Below are 20,226 nucleotides of genomic sequence, written 5' to 3' on the forward strand. Positions count from 1 at the left end.
TGAATGAATGAATGAATGGTGGGCAAGATCCGGGCTCTGGGCACAGCCCTGGCCTGGAAGCTTTTCCTAATCGCTCTTCCTGCGCCAGGCAGAGCGGAGTCCCTGAGGGAATGATGATGATGGTATTTGCTTCTAGACTGTGAGCCCTTCTAGACTGTGAGCCCACTGTTGGGCAGGGACCGTCTCTATATGTTGCCAACTTGGACTTCCCAAGCGCTTAGTACAGTGCTCGGCACACAGTAAGTGCTCAATAAGTACGATTGAATGAATGTTAAGTGCTTACTATGTGCCAAGCACTGTTCTAAACGCTGGGGTAGATACAAGGTCATCAGGCTGTCCCACATGGGGCTCACACTCTTAATCCCACAGTGCGGCTCAGTGGCAAGAGCCCGGGCTTGTGGTCAAAGGTCACGGGTTCTAATCCCAGCTCCGCCACTTGTCAGCTGTGTGACTTTGGGCAAGTCACTTAATAATAATTTGGCACTTCTCTGTGCCTCAATTACCTCATCTGTAAAATGGGGATTGACTGTGAGCCCCCCGTGGGACAATCTGATCACCTTGTAACCTCCCCAGCGCTTAGAACACTGTTTTGTGCATAGCAGGTGCTTAATCAATGTCATTATTATTATTATTATTAAGTCACTTCACTTCTCTGGGCTTCAGTTACCTCATTTGTAAAATGGGGACTAAGACTGTGAGCCCCATGTGGGGCAACTTGATTACCTTGTATCTATCTCAGCGCTTAGAAGAGTGTTTGGCAAATAGCGCTTAACAAATACTATCATTATTATTATTATGGGTTCTAATCCCGGCTCCGCCACTTGTCAGCTGTTTGGGCAAGTCACTTCACTTCTCTGTGCTTGTTACCTCTTCTGTAAAATGGGGACTAAGACTGTAAGCCCCATGTGGAACAACCTGATAACCTTGTATCTATCCCAGCGTTTAGAACAGTGCTTGGCACATAGTAAGGGCTTAACAAATACCATTATTATTATTATTATTATTATTATTATTATTGTTATTATTATTATTATGGGTTCTAATCCCGGCTCCGCCACTTGTCAGCTGTGTGACTTTGGTCAAGTCACTTCACTTCTCACTTCTTCTAGACTGTGAGCCCACTGTTGGGTAGGGACCGTCTCTATATGTTGCCAACTTGTGCTTCCCAAGTGCTTAGTACAGTGCTCTGCACACAGTAAGTGCTCAATAAATACGATTGATTGATTGATTGATTGATTGATTGATTCTCTGGGCTTCAGTTACCTCATCTGTAAAATGGGGATTAAGACTGTGAGCCCCATGTGGGGCAACCTGATTACCTTGTATCCCCTCCCCAGAGCTTACAGCAGTGCTTGGCCCATAATAAGCGCTTAACAAATGCCATCATTATTATTATTAATCCCCTCATTTTACAGGTGAGGTAACTGAGGCACAGAGAAGTGAAGCGACTTGCCCAAAGTCACCCAGCTGACAGGTGAGGTTCGCAGGCAGCGGCTCCCAGCTTTCCTCTCCCGGCAGCTCTGATTTCTGTAAGTAGGTCACCGCTCAGGGACGAGAGGGGGAAGGGGTGGGTGGACGCCGAATGCCATGGGTGGCCGAATCCAGCGGCGGAGGGAAAGCTGGGGGGCAGGAAAGGGGGAATATGGAAGAACTGGGGGCCAGGGAAGGGTCTGGAGGTTAGAGGGTGAGGGGTAGAAAGGGGGAGATCAGGGGTGCCTGTGATTATATTTAATAATAATAATGAGGGCATTTGTTAAGACCCATGTGCCGAGCACTCTTCTATGCGCTGGGGGAGATATCATCATCATCAATCGTATTTATTGAGCACTTACTGTGTACAGAGCACTGTACTAAGCGCTTGGGAAGTACAAGTTGGCAACATATAGAGACAGTCCCTACCCAACAGTGGGCTCACAGTCTAAAAGGGGGAGACAGAGAACAAAACCAAACATACTAACAAAATAAAATAAATAGAATAGATAAGCGCAAGTAAAATAAATAGAGCAACAAATATGTACAAACATATATACATATATACAGGTGCTGTGGGGAAGGGAAGGAGGTAAGATGGGGGGATGGAGAGGGGGACGAGGGGGAGAGGAAGGAAGGAGCTCAGCTTGGGAAGGCCTCCTGGAGTAGGTGAGCTCTCAGTAGGGCCTTGAAATATAAAGGTATATGAGATATACACTTTATATAAAGGTATATGAGATTTATATGAGATATAAAGGTACCAGGTTTTCCCAGGTGGGGCTCACAGTCTTCATCCCCATTTTACAGATGAGGTAACTGAGGCACAGAGAAGGGAAGCGACTTGCCCAAAGTCACACAGCTGACAAGTGGCAGAGTTGGGATTAGAACCCACGACCTCTGACTCCCAAACCCAGGCTCTTCCCACTGAGCCACGCTGCCTCTTCACTGCTACCGTGAGCTGAGAGAGTGGGACTCCTGGGAGAATTTGAGGCCGGGCTGGGAGAGGGAGGGAAGTGGAATGGAAAAATCCTTGGCTGGAAACAGGGAAAGGGTCTCTGTGCAGGGAGCAGATTTGGGAGTGGGAGTACCCCTAAGGAAGGGAGGATGACTGGATTCCACCCCCTCCTCTTTGCTTACTCGTCCCTTTATTTCCTGCTCTGCTCTTCATTCATTCATTTATTCAATCGTATTTATTGAGCGCTTACTGTGTGCAGAGCACTGGACTAAGCGCTTGGGAAGGGCAAGTTGGCAACATTTAGAGACGGTCCCTACCCAACAACGGGCTCACAGTTTAGAAGGGGGAGACAGACAACAAAACAAAACATGTGGACAGGTGTCTCTTCTCACAGGTTTGATGCCAGGGCAGAGCAAAGCCTCGGGCCCTGGCATCCAGACAAGTCCAACCCCACCAACACAGACTCAGCCACGCTCTCCCGCTGCCACCCTGGGGCAGGCGATGATTGACGCAGGGCCCCACACTCGGTGTTGATCAGACACGCAGCCTCACCCCCACACACGATTGATTCATTCATTTAATCGTATTTATTGAGCGCTTACTGTGTGCAGAGCACTGTACTTAGCGCTTGGATAATAATAATAATTTTGGTATTTGTTAAGCACTTACTATGTACTGAGCACTGTTCTAAGCGCTGGGTAAGATGCAAGGTAATCAGATTGTCCCACGGGGGGGCTCACAATTTTATTCCCCATTTTACAGACGAGGTAACTGAGGCACAGAGAAATTAAGTTGATTAAGGTCACACAGCAGACGAGTGGTGGATGCAGGATTAGAACCCATGACCTCTGATTCCCAAGCCCAGGCTCTTTCTAATAATAATGATGGCATTTGTTATGCACTTACTATATGGCAAACACTGTTCTAAGCGCTGCGGGGGGATACAAGGTAATCAGGTTGTCCCACATGGGGCTCACAGTCTTAATCCCCATTTTACAGATGAGGTAACTGAGGCACAGAGAAGTCAAGTGACTTGCCCAACGTCACACAGTTGACAAGTGGCTGGGCCAGGATTAGAACCCATGACCTTTGACTCCCAAGCCCGGGCTCTTTCCATTGAGCCACGCTGCTTCTACACACACACACACACACACACACACACACACACACACACACACACACACACACACACACACACACACACACACACCCATCCCCTCTCCCCACCCCCACGGGGGTCTCACCTCTCCTCCCCCTTCCTGCTGAGAGTTGGATTCACTCATTCATTCAGTCGTATTTATTGAGCGCTGACTGTGTGCAAAGCACTGTACTAAGCGCTTGGAAAGTACAATACAGCAATAAAGAGAGACAATCACGGTGGAGCGGAGGAGATAACTTGCTCTAGGCAGAGAATGTGTCTATCAACACTATTATATTGAATTCCCCCAAGCGTTTAGTACAGTGCTCTACACACAGTAAGCTTTCGGTACATACAATTGGCGAAGCAGCGTGGAATAATAACAATAATAATAATAATGGCATTTATTAAATGCTTACTATGTGCAAAGCACTGTTCTAAGAGCTGGGGAGGTTACAGGGTGATCAGGTTGTCCCACGGGGGATTCACAGTCTTAATCCCCATTTTACAGATGAGGTAACAGGCACAGAGAAGTTGTGACTTGCCCAAAGTCACACAGCGGACAATTGGCAGAGTCTGGATTTGAACCCATGATCTCTGACTCCAAGCCCGGGTTCTTTCCACTGAGCCACGCATAGTGGATAAAGCTCGGGCCTGGGAATCAGAAGGTCATGGGTTCCAATCCCTGTTCTGCCACTTGTCTGCTGTGAGACCTTGGGCAATTCACTTCACTTCTCTGGGCCTCAGGGACCTCATCTGAAAAATGAGGATTGAGACTGTGAGCTTCACGTGGGACAGGGACTGTGTCCACCCTGATTTGCTTGTATCCACCCCAGCGCTTAGTACACGGCCTGGCACATAGTAAGCACCTAAAAAATACCATAGTAATTCTTATTACAATTGATTGATCGATTGATTGAGAGAGAGGAGTGGGGAAGAGTAGGTAGCTTGCTGGGAGGGGTGAGGGAGAGTGGCTCTGACTCCCCACGCCTCTTCCCCTTTCTGGATGCACCTCAGTTTCCCCTTCGGCGACCCCTCAGTTTCCACCTCCCCTTATTCCTGAAGAAGCGTTTCCTATTCCTATTTTCTGGAGGGGGCGAGAAGAAGAGGGGATCGATCCCTGCCTCTTTTAGGGGTCATTCATTCATTCAATCGTATTTATTGAGCGCTTACTGTGTGCAGAGCACTGTACTAAGCACTTGAGAATCAATCAATCAATCGTATTTACTGAGCGCTTACTGTGTGCAGAGCACTGTACTAAGCTCTTGGGAAGTACAAGTTGGCAACATATAGAGATAGTCCCTACCCAGCAGTGGGCTCACAGTCTAGAAAGGGGAGACAGAGAACAAAACAAAACATATTAACAGAATAAAATAAATAGAATAAATATTTACAAGTAAAATAAATCAATAAATAGAGTAATAAATCCGTACAAATATATATATACATATATACAGGTGCTGTGGGGAAGGGAAGGAGGTAAGGCGGGGGGGATGGAGAGGGGGAGGAGGGGTCGCTCGGGGAGAGATGCTTAGAGTGCTTGGCACATAGTAAGCGCTTAACAAATACCATCATTATTATATTAGCAGTAATAGTAATAATAATAATGGCATTTGTTAAGCGCTTACTCTGTGCAAAGCGCTGTTCTAAGCGCTGGGGAGGTTACGGGTGATCAGGTTGCCCCATAGGGGGCTCACAGTCCTAATCCCCATTTTCCAGATGAGGTCACTGAGGTCCAGAGAAGTGAAGTGACTGGCCCAAAGTCACCCAGCTGACAATAGGCGGAGACGGGATTTGAACCCATGACCTCTGACTCCAAAGCCCGGGCTCTTTCCACTGAGCACACCTTCGGCGCCTTTTCCTTGTACTTCCCAAGCGATTAGTACAGTGCTCTGCACACAGTAAGCGCTCAATAAATACGATTGATTGATTGATTGATTTTCCTCCACCGAGCTCAGAGCTGGACGGGGAGGAGGGCGAGGAGGAGGCCTAGAGGCTGGGAGGAGAGTCCAGGATCTGGGAAGAGGGAGACCGGACGCCTGGGTTTCCCGGGAAAAGGAGGCAGCTCCAAGCTGCGCGCTCCGGGGGAAGAGACAGCTCCCGGGTGCCGTTCCCAGCGAGAAGTCAGTTGTCACTTCTGTTAAAGTCATTAATTCCTAATTCCCCAATTACCTCATTAGGCGGCGGTGGGGAGAGAGGGGCCCGCTCCTACAGCAAATAATTATGGGAGTCAAAATTAATTTGGCAAAGTGGAGCGACGCTTTATTAGAAACGTCAAATTGCTTTTCTCTTATTTTGCAGCCGCCTCCCCGTTCTCCCGGAGCTGTTAATGAAGCCGTCGTGGGAGCGGCGGAGATGATGTGTCACCGCTGGGGAGTCGGGGACGGGGGGTGGGGGTCTCCGATGCCGCCCCCCCCCCCACCCCAACCGGGAGGGATGGGAGAAAGTGGATCCCAGGCGTCCAGGCCCAGGCCTCTCCCTCAGGGGGCTAGCCTCCCCAAAGGCCCAAATCCTAGTCCTCCCTCCTTTTCTTCCTCCCTCCTCCCCTACCCGCCTCCAATTCCTGCCAGAATCTCTCCCCATCCACCCACCCACCCACTCACCCACTCATGGCATCCTCTCCCTCAGCACGGGGCTCCTCGCCTACTTCCCCCGCCCCGCTCCCACCCCACTCTCTCCAGAAACCCAAGAGTCCTGCCCTCCACCCTCCCATTCTCCCCCCTCACACTTCTCTCTCCTTCCACTTCGCTGCCAAAAGGTCCCTATAGGGGAGGGGGCGTGGGAAGAGAAGCATTCAGACCCCACCCCCTCCCCTATAGGGACCCTGAAGGGTCTGGGAAACAATCCAGTGCTACACTGAGACCTGGGAGAGACGCATTAGAAAATATTGCAATTATCAAGGGGGCAGAAGGGGAAAGCCTCGCCCAGCACTCTGGCTCCAGAGACCCCTCTCACTCCAGGCCTAGAGGACAATCAATCAATCAATCAATCGTATTTATTGAGCTATTACTGTGTACAGAGCACTGTACTAAGTGCTTGGGAAGTACAAGTTGGCAACATCATCATCATCATCATCAATCGTATTTATTGAGCGCTTACTATGTGCAGAGCACTGTACTAAGTGCTTGGGAAGTACAAATTGGCAACATAAAGAGACAGTCCCTGCCCAACAGTGGGCTCACAACTGCAGGGAAAGCGCTGACTCCACCGACCCTTCAGACAACGGACACGACCCAGCGCCCTCACAAACACCCACACACTCACCTTCCTTTGGTTGGGATTTCAGGACGGAAAAAAGTCACGGAATTGGAGATCATCACACACCTAGTCACACAGCCCCAAAATGCACCAACTCCGATTCACGCAGGGAGACCACAAACCTGCATACCCAAAGCCGAGCCCTCATTCACAGCCTGATAAACACGGGGGCCCACACATTCACATGCGCCAGGAACATACAGATACCAACACCCACATCTACACACTCCATTGCACGAACCCGGGGATATAAATACAGGTGTACCCAGGCCCAGAAAGGCTCAGACAATTAGACACCAGTGCCCAACACACTCATATTCCCCCCAAGACGTGTAACGGGCACGGTGACACGCTATTATACTACACAGTCACTCACACAAAGGTCACATATCCATCCACCCAGGACCAGATGCAGGGCCAAGCCCAGGCATTTTTTACCTTGGCCCCTACTAAGTGATCAGTAAATGATGATGGTATTTGTTAAGCGCTTACTATAATAATGATGATGATGGCATTTATTAAGTGCTTACTATGTGCAAAGCACTGTTCTAAGAGCTGGGAAGGTTACAAGGTGATCAGGTTGTCCCACGGGGAGCTCACAGTCTTAATCCCCATTTTACCGATGAGGTACTGAGGCACAGAGAAGTTAAGTGACTTGCCCAAAGTCACTTAACTGACAATTGGTGGAGCTGGGATTTGAACCCATGACCTCTGACTCCAAAGCCCGTGCTCTTTCCACTGAGCCACGCTGCTTGTGTGTCAAGACTGTTCTAAACGCTGGGGTAGATACAAGCTAATCGGGTGGGACATAGCCCCTGTCCCACATGGGGCTCACACTCTCCCATTTTATAGATGAGGTAACTGAGGCTCACAGAAGTGAAGCCACTTGCCCAAGGTCCCACAGCAGACATGAGGCGGAGCGGGATTAGAACCCAGGTCCTTCTGACTCTCAGGTCTGTGCTCTATCCACTAGGCCAAGCTGCTTCCCAAATGATGATGATGACGGCACTTATTAAGCGCTTACTATGTGCAAAGCACTGTTCTAAGCGCTGGCGAGGATACAAGGTGATCAAGTTGTCTCACGGGGGGCTCACAGTCTTAATCTCCATTTTACAGATGAGGGAACTGAGGCCCAGGGAAGTGAAGTGACTTGCCCAAAGTCACACAGCTGACAATTGGCGGAGCCGGGATTTGAACCCATGACCTCTGACTCCAAGCCCGTGCTCTTTCCACTGAGCCACGGTGTGGATCCCAGCCATGCTTCACTGCCGTGCTACTCTGCTGGGCAGAGTGCCCATTTGACCTGGGAAGGGGCAAGGAGCAGGTGCCCAACGCAGATGGTATTTGGGGACCTTTCTACCCCAAACAGAAGCCCCTATCCCTGGGGCTTAATAATAATAGCATTTGTTAAGCACTTACTATGTGCAAAGCACTGTTCTAAGCGCTGGGGAGGTTACAAGGTGATCAGGTTGTCCCACGGGGGGCTCACAGTTTTAACCCCATTTTACAGATGAGGCAACTGAGGCCCAGAGAAGTGAAGTGACTTGCCCAAAGTCACACAGCTGACAATCGGTGGAGCCAGGATTTGAACCCATGACCTCTGACTCCAAAGCCCGGGCTCTTTCCACTGAGCCACGCTGCTTCTGAGGTGAGGTGAGGAGAGGCTGCATCAGGGCCTCACCCCAGCTGGGGAATGGGGTGCAGCGTGGTTCAGTGGAAAGAGCACGGGCTTTGGAGTCAGAGGTCAAGGGTTCAAATCCCGACTCTGCCAGTTGTCAGCTGTGTGACTTTGGGCAAGTCACTTAACTTCTCTGGGCCTCAGTTACCTCATCTGTAAAATGGGAATGAAGACTGTGAGCCCCCAGTGGGACAACCTGATCACCCTGTAACCTCCCCAGCGCTTAGAACAGTGCTTTGCACATAGTAAGCGCTTACTAAATGCCAGTATTATTATTATTATTCCATAGATGTGTGAACAGAGGGAGGGGGAAAGGAGAGGGCACTGAAGAGAGAAGTGTCTGTGGCCTTTTAGTCATAAATATGCTTCTGTTTGGCTCTCCCACTTAAGAGTGTAAGCTCTCTGTGGGCAGGGCACATGCTGCTTTTTTATTTTGTTTTCCCAAGTGCCTAGCACAGTGCTCTGCAATAGGTGAGCACTCAATTATTAGTATTACTGGGGCATTCCCCACTAGGGCTGTAGGAGTACCACTCCTCCCTCCACAGCAGCGGTTTGGGGCTAATATTAATAATGTTAATTATTATTATTATTATGGTACTTGTTAAGTGCTATGTGCCAAGCACTGTTCTAAGCGCTGAGGTAGATGCAAGTTTATCAGGTTGGATACAATCTCTGTCCCAAATTGGGCCAGAGTTAATCTTAACTTCTCTGTGCCTCAGTTACCTCATCTGCAAAATGGGGAACAAGACTGTGAGCCCCCCATGGGACAACCTGATCACCTTGTACCTCCCCAGCGCTTAGAATGGAGCTTTGCACATAGTAAGCGCTTAATAGTCTTCTACACTGTGAGCCCACTGTTGGGTAGGGACCGTCTCCATATGTTGCCAACCTGTACTTCCCAAGCGCTTCGTACAGTGCTCTGCACACAGTAAGCGCTCAATAAACACGATTGATGATGATGATGTTGCCAACCTGTACTTCCCAAGCGCTTCGTACAGTGCTCTGCACACAGTAAGCGCTCAATAAACACGATTGATGATGATGATGTTGCCAACCTGTACTTCCCAAGCGCTTCGTACAGTGATCTGCACACAGTAAGCGCTCAATAAACACGATTGATGATGATGATGTTGCCAACCTGTACTTCCCAAGCGCTTCGTACGGTGCTCTGCACACAGTAAGCGCTCAATAAATATGATTGATGATGATGATGTTGCCAACCTGTACTTCCCAAGCGCTTCGTACAGTGCTCTGCACACAGTAAGCGCTCAATAAACACGATTGATGATGATGATGTTGCCAACCTGTACTTCCCAAGCGCTTCGTACAGTGCTCTGCACACAGTAAGCGCTCAATAAACACGATTGATGATGATGATGTTGCCAACCTGTACTTCCCAAGCGCTTCGTACAGTGATCTGCACACAGTAAGCGCTCAATAAACACGATTGATGATGATGATGTTGCCAACCTGTACTTCCCAAGCGCTTCGTACGGTGCTCTGCACACAGTAAGCGCTCAATAAATATGATTGATGATGATGATGTTGCCAACCTGTACTTCCCAAGCGCTTCGTACGGTGCTCTGCACACAGTAAGTGCTCAATAAATACAATTGATGATGATGATGTTGCCAACCTGTACTTCCCAAGCGCTTCGGACAGTGCTCTGCACACAGTAGGCATTCCGTAAATATGATTGAATGAATAAATGCCCTCATTATAATCTCCAGCTTTTACCACTGAGGCGCAGAGGAAGAGAAACGACTTGCCCAAGGTCACACAGCAGACAAGCGGTAGAGGCGGGATTGGAACCCATGACCGCCTGATTCCCAGGCCTGCGTTCTACCCACTGAATCACACTATTTCTCATGTTGGCGTTGTGGCCCCAGTAGCCGAGCAACCCCCCGAGGCCAGGCCTTCCCCAACCCCCTTCCTTCAGCTCTCCTCAAGCCTCTGCCTGTTTGCCACGCCACCACCTCCATCGACTACTATTTCCAGCTCCGCTCCGCTCCGCCTGGGAGTGGGGGAGGACGGAGGACAACTTATTCCTCTCATCCCCTCCCTCCTCGCCCCTTCCCGCTCCAGTCATCTCACTGAATCTGCTTTCCGGGCCCTCGCCTGCCGGAACCCAGGCGTCCTGTCCCCTACCTCCCCCGGGATCCAGTCCTCTCCCTGGGATCCAGGTGCCCTGACCGGCGTTGTGGGGATGCGAGATCCAGGTCCGGAAAGGAGCTGGGTGGGAGAAGAGGTCCAGAGACATCCAAGGATGGGGAGATTGGAGGGCACGGATGGTGGGAGGGACAATTAGGGGAGTTGGGCATCTGCAATTTATTTAGTTAGTAATAATAATGATAATAATGGCATTTATTAAGTGCTTTACTATGTGCAAAGCACGGTTCTAAGCGCTGGGGAGGTTACAAGGTGATCAGGTTGTCCCCCGTGGGGCTCACAGATTTAATCCCCATTTTCCAGATGAGGTAACTGAGGCCCAGAGAATAATAATAATAATAATAATAATAATAATGGCATTTATTAAGCGCTTACTATGTGCAAAGCACTGTTCTAAGCGCTGGGGAGGTTACAAGGTGATCAGGTTGTCCCTCGTGGGGCTCACAGATTTAATCCCCATTTTCCAGATGAGGTAACTGAGGCCCAGAGAATAATAATAATAATAATGATGATGGCATTTATTAAGCGCTTACTATGTGCAAAGCACTGTTCTAAGCGCTGGGGAGGTTACAAGGTGATCAGGTTGTCCCTCGTGGGGCTCACAGATTTAATCCCCATTTTCCAGATGAGGTACCTGAGGCCCAGAGAAGTGAAGTGACTTGCCCAAAGTCACACAGCTGACAATTGGCGGAGCCGGGATTTGAACCCATGACCTCTGACTCCAAAGCCCGGGCTCTTTCCTACTGAGCCATGCTGCTTCTCTGTCTGTCTAGTTCTATTAACGTCTGTCAGTCTAGACTGTAAACTCATTGTGGGCAGGGAATGTGTCTGTTTATTGTCCTATTGTAATAATAATAATGATGGCATTTATTAAGCACTGACTATGTGCAAAGCACTGTTCTAAGCGCTGGGGAGGTTACAAGGTGATCAGGTTGTCCCACAGGGGGCTCACAGTCAATCCTCATTTTACAGATGAGGGAACTGAGGCACAGAGAAGTTAACTGACTTGCCCAAAGTCACACAGCTGACAATTGGAGGAGCCGGAACTTGAACCCATGACCTCTGACTCCAAAGCCCAGGGTCTTTCCACTGAGCCACGCTGCTTCTCTGTACTGTCCCAGGCACTTAGTAAAGTTCTCTGCACATAGTAAGCGTTAATCGATACTATATGTGTGTATATATGTATAAATGTGTATACATCTATAGTTCCATTTATTTATATTGATGCTATTGATGCCCATTTACTTGTTTTGAAGTCTGTCTCCCCCTCTTCTAGACTGTAAGCCCATTGTAGGCAGGGATTGTCTCTCTTTGTTGCTGAATTGTACTTTCCAAGCACTTAGTACAGTGCTCTGCACACAGTAAACGCTCAATAAATACGATTAAATGAATGAATGAATACCATTGAATGAATGGGCATAAGAAGAACTTTGGTATTAATAATAATAATGATAATGGCATTTACTAAGCACTTACTATGTGCAAAGCACAGTTCTAAGCGCTGGGGAGGTTACAAGGTGATCAGGCTGTCCCACGGGGGGCTCACAGTCTTAATCCCCATTTTACAGATGAGGTAATTGAGGCCCAGAGAAGTTAAGTGACTTGCCCAAAGTCACACAGCTGACACTTGGAGGAACCAGGATTTGAACCCATGACCTCTGACTCCAAAGCCCGTGCTCTTTCCACTAAGCCATGCTGCTCATCTCTTAAGCACTGGTGTAGATACACGATAAGCAGGTTGGACAGAGTCTCTTTTCCACTTTAGGCTCAGAGCTAAGAATGAGAGGGACAGCGGGTATTTCATCCTCACTTTACAGATAGCAATAATAATAATTATGGTAACTGCTAAGCACCTACTATGTGCAAAGCACTGTTCTAGGTGCTGGGCTAGGCACAAATTAATCAGGTTGGACACGGTCCCCGTCCCACATGGGGCTCACAGTCTTAATCCCCATTTTACAGATGAGGAAACTGAGGCCTGGAGAAAGGAAGTGATTTGCCCACAGATCACCCAGAGCAGAGATTAGAACCCAGGTCCTCTAACTCCCAGACACATGCTCTTTCAACTAGGATACACTTCTTCCATGTCCCTATTTATTTAGGATCCCCAGGGGTCTATGCACAATCCCTTTCCCACAGGGGAAGCAGCTTGGCGGGCTTGGGAGTCAGAAGGTCATGGGTTCTAATCCCAGCTCCGCCACTTGTCTGCTGCGTGACCTTGGGCAAGTCACTTCATTTCTCTGGGCCTCAGCTGCCTCATCTGTAGAATGAGGATTGATCCCATGAGCCTCACGTGAGACAGGGACTGTGTCCATCCTGATTTGCTTGTATCCACCCTGGTGCTTAGTACAGTGCCTGGCACATAGTAAGCGCTTAACAAATACCATTATTATTATTATTATTATTATTAGGGGGCTCACAATCTAAGAATGAAAGAGAATGGGTAATGAATCCTCACTTTACAGATGAGGAAACTGAGGCCCAGAAAAAGGAAGTGATTTGCTCACAGTCACACAGCAAGCTAGCTCTCCTCCTCCCTACAAGACCCTACTGAGAGCTCACCTCCTCCAGGAGGCCTTCCCAGACTGAGCCCCTTCCTTCCTCTCCCCCTCATCCCCCTCTCCATCCTCCTCATTTTACCTCCTTCCCTTCCCGACACCTGTATATATGTATATATGTTTGTACATATTTATTACTCTATTTATTTATTTATTTTACTTGTACATATCTATTCTATTCATTTTATTTTGTTAGTATGTTTGGTTTTGTTCTCTGTCTCCCCCTTTTAGACTGTGAGCCCACTGTTGGGTACGGAGTGTCTCTATATGTTGCCAACTTGTACTTCCCACGCGCTTAGTACAGTGCTCTGCACACAGTAAGCGCTCAATAAATACGACTGATTGATTGATTGATTGATCTAGCTTTACTTCTGTTTATTCTGATGACTTGACACCTGTCCACATGTTTTGTTTTGCTGTCTGTCTCCCCCTTCTAGATTGTGAGCCCGTTGTTGGGTAGGGTGCGTCTCCATATGTTGCCACCTTGTACTTCCCAAGCGCTTCTCTGCACACAGTAGGTGCTCAATAAATACGATTGAATGAATGAATGAATGAAAGTGGCTGAGCTGGGATTAGAACCCAGGTCCTCGGACTCCCAAGTCGGTTCTCTTTCCACTAAGCCGCGTTGCTTCTCTAAACTATCCTGTTTCTTGGGGCTGGCATCCCAGGGCCTGAGCCAAACCTGGATTCAGGGTGATTCGGGAAGCAGACCTAGGGACCGTGGAGGTGTTTGGAGAGAAGAAGGGAGGAGGAGGAGGCAGGGGGTTCAGAGGGGTGTGCCCGGGGGGAAGCAGGGCACCCCCAAGCTGGTGGGTCTCAGTTTCAACATCTGTAAAATGGCGATAAGATACTTCCCCTCCCTACCTCTTAGATTGTGAACCCTGGGTGGATTATTTTATAGTATTTTATGTCTACCATAGTGCTGAGAAGCAGCGTGGCTCAGTGGAAAGTGCCTGGGCTTGGGAGTCAGAAGTCATGGGTTCTAATCCCGGCTCCGCCACATGTCTGCTGTGTGGCCTTGGGCAAGTCACTTCGCTTCTCTGCCCCCTCATCTGTAAAATGGGGATTAAGACTGTGAGCCCCACATGGGACAACCGGCGTGGCTCAGTGGAAAGAGCCCGGGCTTGGGAGTCAGAGGTCATGGGTTTGAATCCCGGCTCTGCCACATGTCTGCTGTGTGACCTTGGGCAAGTCACTTAACTTCCCTGAGCCTCAGTTCCCTCATCTGTAAAATGGGGATTAAGACTGTGAGCCCCACGTGGGACAACCTGATCACCTTGTATCCCCCCCAGCGCTTAGAACAGTGCTTTGCACATAGTAAGCGCTTAACAAATGCCATTATTACATATTACATTACAACCTGATCACCTTGCATCCCCCCAGCGCTTAGAACAGTGCTTTGCACATAGTAAGCACTTCACAAATGCCATTATTATTATCTTCTAGACTGTGAGCCTGCTGTTGGGTAGGGGCCGTCTCTACATATTGCCAACTTGTATTTCCCAAGCGCTTAGTACAGTGCTCTGCTCACTGTAAGCGCTCAATAAATACGATTGAATGAATGAATAAATAGCATAATTGGAATTATTAGAGAAGGGCCTTGGAGGATTGTTCTTGGGAGCATCAGGGGGGCTGGGGGTAGTAGGTGGGAAACCTGAGGGGGAGTCAAAAGGACCTGGGACTTCAGAGTCAGCTCTAGTGGGCGGGGGGGATATCAAAGGGGCTTGGTCCAGGAAGCTTTTCCTGATAACCCCGCTTCCCCTAAATAAATAATAATGATAGCATTTATTAAGCGCTTACTATGTGCACAGCACTGTTCTAAGCGCTGGGGACGTTACAATGTGATCAGGTTGTCCCACGGGGGGCTCACAGTCTTAATCTCCATTTTACAGATGAGATCTCTGAGGCTCAGAGAAGTGAAGCGACTTGCCCAAAGTCACACAGCTGACAAGTGGCGGAGCCGGGATTTGAACCCATGACCTCTGACTCCAAAGCCCGGGCTCTTTCCACTGAGCCACGCTGCTACTCCCCTGACAGTATTCCTGCCACTTACAGAAACATGGGTATCTTTGGAAGCAGCATGGCACAGTGGATAGAGCACAGGCCTGGGAATCAGAAGGTCATGGGTTCTAATCCTGGCTCTGCCACTTGTCTGCTGTGTGATCTTGGGCAAGTCACTTCACTTCTCTGGGCCTCCGTTACCACGTCTGGAAAATGGGGACTGCGACTGTGAGCCCCATGTGGAACAGGGAACGTATCCAGCCCAATTTGGTTATATCCATGCCAGCGCTTAGCACAGTGCTTGGCACATTGTAAGTGCTTAACAAATACCATAATTATTATTAATAATGTTGGTATTTGTTAAGCGCTTACTATGTGCCAAGCACTGTTCTAAGCACTGGTTGGGCGGGGGGGGGGGGGCGGGAATACAAGGTAATCAAGGTTGTCCCACATGGGGCTCACAATCTTAATCCCCATTTTCCAGATGAAGGAACTGAGGCCCAGAGAAGTGGTGACTCGCCCAAAGTCACACAGCTGACAAGTGGCGAAGCCGGAATTAGAACCCATGATAGAGCCCAGGCCTGAGAGTCAGAAGGACCTGAGTTCTGATCCTGGCTCCACCCCTTATCTGATGAGTGACCTTGAATGAGTCACTTCACTTCTCTCTGCCTCAGTTCCCTCATCTGGAAAATGGAGATTAATCTCTGTCCAACCTGATTATCTGGCATCTACGCCAGTGCTGACAACAGTGCCAACAAATACCGTAAATAAAGAATTATGGAAAGTAGCATGGTTTAGTGGAAAAAGCATAGGCTTTGAAGTCAGAGGGCCTGGCCTCTCATCCCAGCTCTGCCTGTTGCTTGCTGTGTGACCTTGGGCAAGTCACTTCACTTCTCTATGCCTCAATTTCCTCAACTGTAAAATGAGGATTCAAAACCTGTTCTCCTTCCTACTTAGACTGTGAGCCTCATGTGGTACATGGACTGAATCTGACCTGATTATCTTGTAGCTAACCCGGCACTTAGCACAGTGCTTATCAGATAATAAGCGGCTAACAAATACCATAAAAAATTCAGATCACATGGCCATCTTACTTCATTAGATTGTAATCAATCAATCGTATTTATTGAGTGCTTACTGTGTGCAGAGCACTGTACTAAGTGCTTAGTAGCAGACTGTAAATTGCTGGAGGGCAGCGACATGTCTGCTCTTTCTCCTGAGATGCCCAATGCTTCCCCTCTTTGGGCCTCAGTTTCCTCATCTGTAAAACTGAGGAGTCAATACCCATTCTCTCCCATTCTTAGACTGTGAGCCCCATGTGGGAAAGGGACTGTGCATAATGCCTTGGGGACCCTAAATAAATACGGACACCGAAGCAGTGTGTTCTAGTGGAAAGTGCATGCGCACTTCTAGACTGTGAGCCCACTGTTGGGTAGGGACTCTTTCTATATGCTGCCAACTTGTACTTCCCAAGCGCTTAGTACAATGCTCTGCACACAGTAAGCGCTCAATAAGTACAATTGAATGAATGAATGAATGTGCCTGGGAGCCAGAGGACCTAGGTTCTAATTCTGACTCCACCACTGGCCTGCTGTGTGATCTTGGGCAAATCCCATCACTTCTTTGGGTCTGGGGGGTTAAATGCCTGTTCTCCTTCCCTCCAAAAATAGGAGTCCAGTGTGGTTCAGGGACTGTGTCTGACCTGATCATCTTATATCTCCCCAGTGCTTAGCAAACACCACAATTATTATTATTATTGACACTCCTACTGCTACTGGAACTCCAGACTGCTGCATCTGAGGTCTGCCTGGGTCCAGTCAAAACCGGAAAGGACCCTGGGCCCAAACAGAAGTGCGCTGGGCTGAACTTCCAGAGAAAGCTACTGTAAGGGCATGCGCTTAGTGCTTAGTACAGTGCTCTGCACACAGTAAGCGCTCAATAAATACGATTGATGATGGCTGTCCCAGATGCTGCTAGGCGCCGAAGGCACGTGGTTGGGGGTTGGCCGACCTCTGGTTAGGGGTGTCCCAGCTGCTGTAACTAGTCACCCCGACTCTGTCCCTGTGGGCTACATAAGGGGTCCCCAGGGGGTGACCAGAGCGACCCCTGAACAGCTTGTCCTGGCTGGGCTTGCCTTGGGGCTCCCGGTCTGGGCAGGATGCTAAGGGACACAGAGATACTGGGGTAGGCCCAAAGTAAGCCATTCTGGGGAGGGAAGGAGCTAGAAGGGAGTGTGATGAGAAATTGGGGGGGCAAGGGAGGTTTCAGGGGTGCTCAGAGGGGTCAGGACTCTGAGGGGTGCGGCAACAGCCAAACTCTGGTGGGGAAGGATTAGCAGGGTTTGGGATGGGGGTGGTGGGGAGAGGTGCAATAGGGGAAAAGGCTAAAGAAAAGGGCAGTCTGGGCTCTGGGAGGAAGGATAAATGAAAGGAAGGAGGCAGATTTCAGGGACCCAGAAGGAAGGGGCCAGAGCTCAGGGCAGGGTGGGGAGCCACAGTTGCAAGGATCGGGGCGATCGGGCCCTGGGTCAGGGGTCGGGGTAGAAGGGTGGCCATGGTTTGAGATAGGGGAGAGGAAGGGCTCTGGGAGGGGGGCTGGAGGGGTGATGTTAGCAGGACCAAAGGCTGTGCACCTTCTAGACTATAAGCCCACTGTTGGGTAGGGACCATCTCTATACGTTGCCAACTTGTACTTCCCAAGAGCTTAGTACAGTGCTCTGCACACAGTAAGCGCTCAATAAATACGATTGAATGAATGAATGAAGGCATGCTGGGAAGGAGGGGCAAGGCTGGGGTTTGTTTGGAAGGGGAGGGGAGGGAAAGGCCAAGATTTCAGGGAATCTTGTTGTTGTACTCCCCGAGTGCTGTGCTCTGCACGCAGCAAGCAGTAAAAGCTCAGTAAATACCACTGATTGATTTTAGACTGTGAGCCCACTGTTGGTTAGGGACTGTCTCTATATGTTGCCAACTTGTACTTCCCAAGCGCTTAGTACAGTGCTCTGCACACAGTAAGCGCTCAACAAATACGATTGATGATGATTGTTGGTTTGTTGGGGTGAGGGTGGGGTGGGGGGACTCAGGGAAGTCAGTTTCCTTACGATGTGCAGCTGCAGATAGTCCCCGAGGCCGGAAGCACTGTCCACCCGGACCAGCACGGCGCTTCGCTGGTGAGTACTGAAGCCCACGGCCAGCCGATCCATCCGCGTGCTGGGCCGGTCGTTGGGGGGCCACGTGTAGGTGATGAGAGCCCCCCCCTTCCCAAAGATGTACGTCGTCCCGGCTGTGGAGAGACGAGGGAGGGAAGGAGGAAGAGCGGGAAGGGAACAGAGACAGGGGAAGGGAGAGGGGGGAAGAGAGAGAATGAGACCTCGGGGTGGACAGCCAGGCACAGGAGGTGAAGGTCTCGGTCTAGTTTGGACCGAGACCCAGAGGGCCAGGACCCCTGGGTTCTGGTGGAGGGGTGGGGGTTGCAGCTGGGATGTCTCCAGAGGCCAGTGCGTCCAGCAACTCGTGGGGAAGCGGGAGGGACCAAGAAACCCAGAGATGCCGCTGTCTCATCAAGAAATTAGGCCTTAATTACAGCTACATGGGGAGAGTACAGAGAGAGGGAGGGGCCCAGGGAGACACAGAGACGCAAGGGCCCAGTCAATGGGATAAAGCCCGCCGTAGGGCAACCTGATCACCTTGTAACCTCCCCAGCGCTTAGAACAGTGCATTGCACATAGTAAGCACTTAATAAATGCCATTATTATTATTATTATTATTAAAAGACCCAAGTGTGTGGGCCACTGGTCACTCACTTCCTGTCCCCCTCCCCGCTGTGCAGAGGTGGCCCAGATGACAGATTGTCCTCGGACAGCAGGAAAAGGGCAGTGTGTGTGTGTGTGTGTGTGTGTGTGTGTGTGCGCGCGCGCGTGCGTGTGTGTGTGTGTGTGTGTGTGTGTGTGTGTGTGTGTGTGTGTGTTATGTGCACTTGCAAATGCACCCAAGTGGTACGTTGGGGGTTTTGCTGCTGGAGAAGCAGTGTGGCATAAAGGAAAGAGCACGGGCTTGGGAGTCAGAGGACGTGGGTTTTAATCCTGTCTGCGCCACTTGTCTGCTGTGTGACAAGCCGCTTAACTTTCAGTGCCTCAGTTACCTCATCTGGAAAATGGGGATTGAGGCTGTGGGACAACCTGATTGCCTTGCATCTACCCCAGCGCTTAGAAGAGAGCTTGGCACATAGTAAGTGCTTAACAAATACCATTGTCATTATTCTTATTTGTTTTGAGTTGACTCATAAGGCACAGTTCCGGCTTCCCTCCCCCAGCCTCTGCTCCCCGCCCCTCCTTGCCTGAGTCCCCTGCCTCCCCATTTGGTCAGGGAATGTGTCTGCTTATTGTTATAGTGTCCTCTCCCAAGCACTTAGTACAGTGCTCTCCACACAGGAAGTGCTCAATAAATATGATTGAATGAATGAATGACTGCCACTTTGCCTTATTCATTCATTCAATTGTATTTATTGAGCGCTTACTGTGTGCAGAGCACTGTACTACACGCTTGGGAAGTACAAGTTTGCAACATATAGAGACGGTCCCTACCCAACAGCGGGCTCACAGTCTAGAAGGGGGAGACAGACAACAAGACAAAACATATAAACCAAATAAAATAAATAGAATAAATATGTACAAGTAAAATAAATAGAGTAATAAATATGTACAAACATATACATATATACAGGTGCTGTGGGGAGGGGAAGGAGGTAAGGTGGGGGGGGATGGGGAGGGGGAGTAGGGGGAGAGGAAGAAGGGGGCTCAGTCTCTCCCCCAAACCCAGGCTGCCCAGCCTGTCTTGATCCCCACCAAGATCCAGGTATCACTTGGGAGGTCAAACAGCTGGGCCCAGGCTGACCTGCCCCTGGTCAGACAAGGGGCTCTATTCTCCCTTCCTTCCCAAAAATCCTCAAAAATCTCCAGTGACTACCAATCAATCTGCGCATCAGGCAGAAACTCCTCACCCTC

At 49.5% G+C, this 20,226-nt stretch overlaps 1 protein-coding gene across 9 annotated transcripts in view; it reads right to left on the bottom strand.

Moving 5' to 3' along the window:
• NRXN2 (neurexin 2) overlaps window positions 1–20,226 on the bottom strand; it is a 221,523-nt gene that overhangs the window by 59,083 nt on the left and 142,214 nt on the right. For all 9 annotated transcript variants that reach the window (XM_038764062.1, XM_038764060.1, XM_038764058.1 and 6 more), the window contains one exon: window positions 18,325–18,506. In XM_038764062.1, coding sequence (XP_038619990.1) covers window positions 18,325–18,506 — 182 coding nt within the window. The remainder of the gene's footprint in view (window positions 1–18,324; window positions 18,507–20,226) is intronic.

This window comes from Tachyglossus aculeatus, chromosome 22 (genome assembly GCF_015852505.1).
Source record: "Tachyglossus aculeatus isolate mTacAcu1 chromosome 22, mTacAcu1.pri, whole genome shotgun sequence".
In the NCBI taxonomy this organism is placed as follows: domain Eukaryota; kingdom Metazoa; phylum Chordata; class Mammalia; order Monotremata; family Tachyglossidae; genus Tachyglossus; species Tachyglossus aculeatus.